This window comes from Camarhynchus parvulus, chromosome 3, assembly GCF_901933205.1.
Source record: "Camarhynchus parvulus chromosome 3, STF_HiC, whole genome shotgun sequence".
Lineage (NCBI taxonomy): Eukaryota > Metazoa > Chordata > Aves > Passeriformes > Thraupidae > Camarhynchus > Camarhynchus parvulus.
The window spans coordinates 47,796,746-47,804,958 of NC_044573.1; the positions used below are offsets into that span (position 1 = coordinate 47,796,746).

Sequence of the window (8,213 nt, forward strand, 5' to 3'; positions counted from 1 at the left end):
TAAGCAGCAGCAACGTGTTGTATTCATGCAATGATACAGCAACAGATTCATATATGGATAAAAGATAAGAGTGTGAGATACTCTGTATGCAGTTATATACACTTGAGCATTAAATCTCTGTTTTATTAGATTTAGCTGATGATATAACTTCTTAATTTTTGTATGTGGCAGGACTGTTGGATAGGGAACAGGGTGCTTTCTGATTTTCTTTTTTTATTTCTGCTGCCATTTTTCCTAGACCTTAAAAATCATGTGTTGATCTAAAGATAACATCTGGATTTGGTTTTTGATCCAGTTTCAGTCTAAGAAAAAGGCTTTTAAGTTGTTTTTACTTTTTTAGTATTATTGGAAAAATAAATTTATTGGTAAGGTCAGTCACCCGTAAGTTTGATTTTTTGTACTATGAAGAGCATATAATAACCACCAAGAATTGTATATTTAAATGAATAATTGTTTCTGTTCCCTTTTCTGATATAGGGCCATGGCTTGAAGGATAATGTCCTTAATATCCTTCAGTTTGTGTTTGCTTAACTTTTTAAAAAACATCAAAGGTTTCCCTTTACTGTTCCAATCAGCTTTTGTTCCAGAGCTGTTTAATCATTATACAGTAAAATGGTTCTATTTCTGACTTACCTAAAATCTAGTTGGACTTGTCAGCAAGACTTCCATTTTTTAGGCTGTTTATTAAATTCCAGTCAGCTTTGGAGCTAGACACCTATTGCTTAAGCACATATTGAGAAGGAAGTTCTCTTGTCAAAGAGACTTGGGTTAAAGAATAGTTAAAGTTCCTTTCCCATGGTTGCTTTTTTCACCTTTTTCTCCACATCTAATGCTGGGTGTGACTTCCTGAAATGTTGCTGGTCATACATAAAACAATTGCAATTAAAAGGTCTGCATAATGAAAAGTAAGCAATTAAATTTTTCTTAAAATGACCCCAGGAGTATAATATACAGGAACTTTCTATCAATCAGTAATTTGCTGGGGATCCCACAAACACTGAAACCCTGCACAGGTACAGAGGGTGCATTAGACTGGAGCAGAGCTATTAGGATCTGTGAGCATTGGCTTTTGAAAGTGGAAGGATTATTTAAGTCTCCCCAGAAAAAAGGCAGGCACATTGTTCTACTTAAAAATTAATGTCCTGTTATAGCACATAAGTTTTGGGTCAGATTGCATTCTCCTAACTAATGAAATAGTTTTGCTATTCCATACAGTCACATATTAGTTTTAACACTGTCATGTTTCTAAACAGCCTAAACACTTCTTTTTACCCTTAAGTAGACATTTTAATTAGAAACTTGATATAACATTGGTGGTAAAAGGCTTACAAAACGAAGCTTACGATGAGTTAATACTGTAATGATTACTGCTACATACTGTTTTTCACTCAAGAAGCTCCATGTACTTTGATCTCCAAGTAAGCCCTTGGCCTCTCTCATCCCTCTGGGCCTGGCAGAAGAGCCATTTTCCTGCTAGGGCTGCCAGAACTCTGGATTGGGTTGGGTCACAGCATCCCAGTGCAAATGCACCACAGATGACATGAAGCATCCCTCCAAAAACTGTGTGGCTCATCCTGGGCAGGAAAGAAGCCATGTGGTGGACTAGTCTGCAATATTTGTTAATTTCTGGACATTGGTGAGGCTGATTGGACATCCTGAAAGGGCCCTCTGCTGAAATATGTTGGGACTTTTTCCAGCTCCCAAGGCACAGGAGGCTGGGGAGGATGCAGACGGCTTAACTGGATGTTGAAAAAAGAAACCTACCAGATCAGTTATTCCTGTATGTATTTCTGTAGTGTTTACTGTAATGTTATTGCATATTTATACTGCCAAGTTGCTTCTAAGAACAACAAACTTTTTTTTAAAACATGCTACACAAACCCCCATGCAAAAGTGGAAACCATCTCCTGTCGTGTCCCATCTATTGTTGCAGAATAATTTTCCAACACAGTTCCTGAAATGGTCAGTCCTGACAGAACTTCTGCATAAAAGGTTGCTTCTAGCAATAAGCAGCTAAAATAGTCCATGCAGTTATCACTGCTCTGACACAGCTCAACACGAAAAATTATGGCTAGCAGTGCTTATCTGTTAACAAATTCTTTTAATTCATAGTCTTCTTTCAGTCTTCAGTCTATAAAGGTATTACTTAGCTGCTGTATTGCCAAATTAGAAGTATTGGTGAGAGCATTAGTTCATAGTTCTATCAGAATTAATATGAGAGGGACAGTTAGAATTCCATTACAAGGTCTGGGTCCATAGATTGATTAGTTTAGATTAATCAACATAATCAATTTTCACTTAAACCATGGTCTTAAATTATTTGCACTAGAATAGGGTTTCTTTTATATTTAGCTCAATCTCTTTGAAGAAATACAGGCTGTCTAAATTTTACAGGAATGAACATTTTACCCAAATCACTAATACATCTAAATCAGCTTATCACATAATATAAATGTTTGTCTTTTTACAAGCAAGACTGTGCACCATGTGCTGCCTTTCTCTTTTCTATAATTAGCAGAAACATTTGGGAATTGCAATAACACTTTCTCTGTATCTTTACAAGAAAGAAAATTACCTAAAAAGGGAAGAAAGGCAAGTCTAGGAAGGAGCACTGCTAATCTAAACATCACCCACAACTTGCAATCAGGGACACTCCCTCCCTTCTCCAACCAGATCTTTCTGTATTTGTGTTTTGTTTTTGTTATTCAAACTCTCCTCACTACAGATTTCCCTACTTGGAAATATTATCATCTGAGATCACTGTACAGCAATAACAGATAAAACTGTTCCAAGCTGCAAACTGGGCTATGGGGTAAAAGTTTGGAATCACTAAAGAACATGTATACTGCAGACACAGGCTACCCCAACATGGAACTAATAAGTTCAACTGTCATTTTAGTAGTGTTCACATTGATCAGATAACTCTGCACTCTATCTATAGCTGGTAGACACTTTTCACATAAGAAAATTGTGAAGAAAAATCTGACTTTGCACTTGGAAAGCTGAATTTTGAACTGCTCTATACTGTCAAACTTCTCAACTACTGTCTACTAAAATTTCAGCCAGCAATACTTTGCCCAAGTTTTCTTGGGCTGCAACAAATGGTTTAAAACTCTCGGGTTCACAAAAACACCACAACAATTTTATCCCTGAAAGAGACACTGTAAGAAATTAGACTTCTGCAGAATGTTAGAACTGTGATTCTGCAAAAGTTTAGTGCACAGCAAGTGAAAATGCCTTTAAATGTGTTTTACATGTCTGCAAATAAAGTCACAGCTCCAATTTCTGGACATTCAGACTTTTCCCTAGAATCCTTTCAGATGCAGCCATTAGGCAGAAACCTGAAGGCATAACAAATGGTTGGTTGATGTTAAGTTGGTACACAGCCTCAGTGAGTCCTCCTGTGAGATTCCCACCACCTGCACAAATTTTGAATAATAAACCAGCTAATTAGCTAGAAATTACAGAAGGCTACTATGTATTGGTACAATTTAGGTGAAATCCACGAAGCAACTGATTCTTGCAGAAACTGTGATCTCTCGAGTCCCTTCTTGCACACTAATGCTGTGTAAAAATAAGCTGGCCTTTTTTTTCATACAATTCTTCCCTTTTTGCCAGTTAGAAACAGCTTTAGCAAATGCCTGGGATGGTAGCAGAAACAATAAACTGGAGGCTTTAAAATAAACTTGGCACTAAGCCTTACTGTGTTGCTAGTTCACTGTTCGATTTGAGGTCAATCGAGGCTTCCACTCAGCAAGTAACAGCTGTAAGTTTACTGAGAGATCCTAAACAGCTGTGAGGAGCACAGATGCACAGCATTTATTATTACAATGCAGACAGACCACTAAGATGGGAGTTTGTTCCCACAGGAATCAAGGATTGACAGTAGTTTTTGTGACAGTTAAAAACAACTTGACTATTAGGGTTTTGCCCCTTTGTGCCAAAGCTTTTTAATGGGAACTGTAAGGCTTGCCAAGTTGGAATGAGGACTTATTATAGTGGGGGGAAAAAAAAGGAAATAGTCGTGTTTAATTTGTGGTTGTAAAAGATGACTGGATTATAGGGAACGCTTTTAGGTTTCAGAATAGTGTTGGGGACTGTAGGGGAAGAGCACTGGCCAGGCAGAACTAGAATAACAGGTCATTTTGGCAAAGGAAACTATTGTTAATTCCTTAAGAGGCTTAGGGTGACACTTAAAACTAAATTTAGGATTATGGCAATGGTTCAGCTGTGGAAGTACTTCATCAACTCCTTCAATCCCAAACACTAACAGTAAATGGAACTCCTCCCCACCTTCCCTGCCTTTACTCCAGCTGAAATTCCAGTTTAGAAGATGACAAATCATAGACCATGCAAATCTAACAGGGAAAAAAACCCCATACATTTGCCTTTGTTTCTTGACCTTAAAAACAAATCTTACAGTACCTTTAGCTCCTCAGTCTCAGATCTAATGCTAATAAATTTTATCCTGTCGACAGCCCCCATTCAGCCTGCAATTTCACCAATAGAAACTGCTCTTCTGTTCCCACTATACCCAGCCATGGGATGTCCCAAGCCAATCTACATTTCTGTTTTTATCTGTCTTGCAGGATCCATCAGTAGATCCAGTTTTTCAGCCCTTCCTGCTGCTCTCTCAACCTAACCCTAATCTGCACTAGGGCTTTTGAGGAAACCACAGGAAATCAAGCCACTTTCTGTCATCTTTAACCTTAATCTAACACACAATATTGAGTGGCACAAACTGGATTAAGGCAGATCCTGGAGAAGAAATGGACTGAGTTATTTTTAAAGATACTACTTGACACATCAGCGTCTACGGAACGATTTTTTACAGGCATAGAGCAGCTCAGATTTGTCCAAAGATGGATGTTGCTGGTCTCTCTTTACACTCAGGCTTAGACAACAGCCAGGAACTCAACTGTCAGTCAGATGTCCTATTGGATCCTGCAGTTTTTAAGCTGAGACTGTGACTGGAATGAGCAGAAGCATATGGTTTTATGCAGACACAATATGCTGGGGTGGTTTTAGGACTCTTGTCATGCTTGAGCTTTAGGATAAAACTCCAAAGTTGTTACATTCTGTCTCGTCCATAATGTTAAAATGAAGGTGTATGGTAAAAAGATAGATATTTGAAAGACAATTATGAGACAGGGTATGGGTAACTTGACTGTAAGTTTGAGAAAAAAAAAATTAAAAAGTACTGCACTGTTCCACAAAAGCAGTAGTGCTACAGTGAAGCCAGCAGAAATGGAGGACATTGAGAATTTCATTCGCTTTGGTTGTGTCTGGAAAAGTGGTGGAATATCACTTACACAAGTTCAGTGAGTATCAGTGAAAATTGGCTAAAGCACTCTTAAAAATAAATTTGGCAGCACATACACTTCAGTGTCATCACCCCTGAATAAAGGAAACAAACAGGCAGGATTGAGGCAGGATTTCTTTTGACTCATTGAAAGGCCTTCATCCTGTTCCCAGAACTTGACCTAAATAAAGTTACCACTCCTCTGTTTCTGTCCTTAAAAGCTTCTGAAATGGGTGTACTCAAGCAGGGACCGCCCATTAAATGGCTGGATTGCATCCTCTTCCTCAGTCTTTTTAAGTCCTGAGTATTGCTACGCGTAGGAGTTGCCAAATTTTCCCCTTCTGGCTGTAAACAGAACGCGTTCTGCGAACTCCAGATTTCTTTTAAAAGCTTTCTAACCTCCCTCAGCATTTCACATTTCTTTTCTCACTACGACTGGCTGGCTGTCAGCGGGGAAGACATAAACATCATGAACACTAAAGCGTTATTTGCAGCCAGTCCTTGTTTGTAGCTGCAAGTATGGCAATTTTCAATGATGTTTTTGCTGCGCTAAATTAAGCCTGGGCTCTTGGGAGTAATTGCAGCGGCTTCCTTTAACGCAGCAATAATCCTTGTTAAAGTCACCATACGTGACTGGTAGCCTTTGGCAACCAGGAGAGCCAGCGTTTAGCTGCGGAGAGGATTTTCCCTCCCCGCTTTAGGAGGCGATCGAGGGTCGGTGTTGTTTGAACTCCCAGCCGCTGCTTTCGGAGGGGAATCTCCCTCGGCTACGTGCGGGCGGCAGCCGAGCGCTGGGAACAACCGCGCCGAGAACAGCCCCGACCGACGGAGCCGCCGCCCGGGCTCCGCAAGGGGCAGGGGCGGTGTCCGGGACAGTGTCCGGGGCAGGGCCGGTGCCCGGGGCAGGGGCGGTGTTAGGGGCTGGGGCAGTGTCCGGTACAGGCCCGGTGTCCGGGACAGGGGCAGTGCCCAGGGCAGGGGCGGTGTCCAGGGCAGTGTCCGGCCCCGGGCCGGTGTCCGGGGCAGGGCCGGTGCCCGGCCCCCAGCCCCGGCGGAAGGGCGGGCCCGGGCGGCCTCCCAGCGGCGGCTCTGCTGCCGGCAGTGCTGCAGCAATAGCAGAGCTCGTCGTTAAAGCCCGTTCTTTGTGCGGCAGTAAAATGCTGTTCCGCTTCGGCGTGGTGCTGCCCGCCCGGGTGACGGAGGGCGGCGCGGAGCTGCTGGTGGCCGGGTCGCGGCCGGAGCTGGGCGAGTGGGACCCGCGGCGCGCCGTGCCCATGAGGCGGGCGCGGCCGAGCGCCCCGCTGCCCGCCCAGGAGCCCGCGCTGTGGCTGGCGGAGGTGGCGCTGCCGGACGAGGACGCCGCCTGCCCCTTCTGGTACAAGTTCCTGCGGCGGGAGGGCGGCCACTTCCTCTGGGAAGGTAACGGAGGGGACCCCACGCCGTCCCTCGCATGCCCGGCCGCAAGGACGTGTCGGCCCTGCCCGGAGGGGCGGTGCGAGGCTCTCCCGAGGGCTGGCGCTGGCTCTGGCTGCTGCCCGCCCCTGCCGCCGCCGGGGGCTGTCCCGGCCGGCCGGGCCGTGCCTGAGCCCGAGCTGCCGGTGCCCCGGCACGGCGGTGGCCGGAGCTCTGCTCGCAGGTAGAGCCGCCCAGGCTGCCGTGGCGTGACGTGCGTTCTCGCAAACAAAAATGGTTTTTAACCATGTGATGGAGGCGGGTGAATGCAGAAGGAGGCTGCCATTCTAGGTTGGTAAAAGTTATTTGAAACCGTTTCATTTTCCCCTCCTTACTTCAGGCATCCATTGTCGTGGTGTTTTGTTTTGGTTCTTTTCTTTCCCCAGAAGTAAAGAATTTAGCATCTCGTACTGTGCACTATGGTGTGGGTTGTTATTTTATTTCGCTAGGGTGAAATGTCATGATGGCATTTTCAGGCTGGTAAATTTTGCTATTGTGATTTCTTAAGGAAAAACACAGGGAGAAGTTCAATTACAGCTTTTCCAGTGTTCTTGCTGTTTCAGTAGTACTTCCAGCGTGTTTTCCTCCTGCTGTGTGTTTTCAAAAGTTGAATAACTCTAGTCAGTTTCCACGTGCTGTTCTAGTACATTGAAGTATCTTAAATACAAGAGAACACTCAGACAATCGTCTGCTGAGTCAAATAAAACTAAATATACCTCCTGAGGAATTATCTGACCTAGTGAGACAGACCACTTGGTAATTTGTGACAGTATTTTTTAACTCATAGCGTAATAATCCATGTACCAAAATAACACGTTGTAGAGCAGTTGCTCTTCACCCGTTTTAAGGATACATACCACAGTTCTGAACTGCCTTTCTGTCATGTAGACTAAAACATGCATGTTGTCATAACTGTTGCATTTGTTTGTTCTTCTTTGTGCTAATAAAAGACTTTGTGTTAATGCTACATTCACAGAAGTTTACATCATGAAGGACTATGTACATCATACAATAGTAATTGTTTTGTTTAGCAGCTAAAACAAATAGTATATCCTGCCTGTTTTAACCATGTTTTTCTTTTCCAGAATTGCAGGAAAAGTGAATTTATGGAATAAAAATCTTTACATCTGTCCAAGGAAGCAGAATTGGGTCTCTTTGAAGGTGCCGAGTTGTACATAATATGACAATGATACTGGTATATAAAGCAGTCCCCACCCTGCAATTATAGAAATAATAGTAAAATTAGAAATAAAATTAGAATTTTATAAAAGTAATGGAGAATAACTACAGAGAATCAGCAGTTGTAAAGTTGATGGTTATTCTCTGGTTTGGAAGTAGTGGTAGCTCAAATTATTGTCTGTTCCAGGGAGCATGTTTAGGAAATGTAGTCAGAGTAGTAAACATACTGTGTTTTGGCAGATTTGCAATTTTAGGATTAACCTGGCTGGCATTTTGTTCT

At 42.7% G+C, this 8,213-nt stretch overlaps 1 protein-coding gene across 1 annotated transcript; it reads left to right on the forward strand.

Annotated features, from left to right (window-relative positions):
• The first annotated feature begins 6,456 nt into the window (after positions 1–6,456).
• On the forward strand, positions 6,457–7,898 carry LOC115902801 (laforin-like). Its single transcript, XM_030946616.1, has one exon. It carries the CDS (start codon positions 6,460–6,462, stop codon positions 6,940–6,942), a length of 483 nt encoding a protein of 160 aa, XP_030802476.1. The 5' UTR covers positions 6,457–6,459; the 3' UTR covers positions 6,943–7,898.
• The last annotated feature ends 315 nt before the right edge of the window (positions 7,899–8,213 follow it).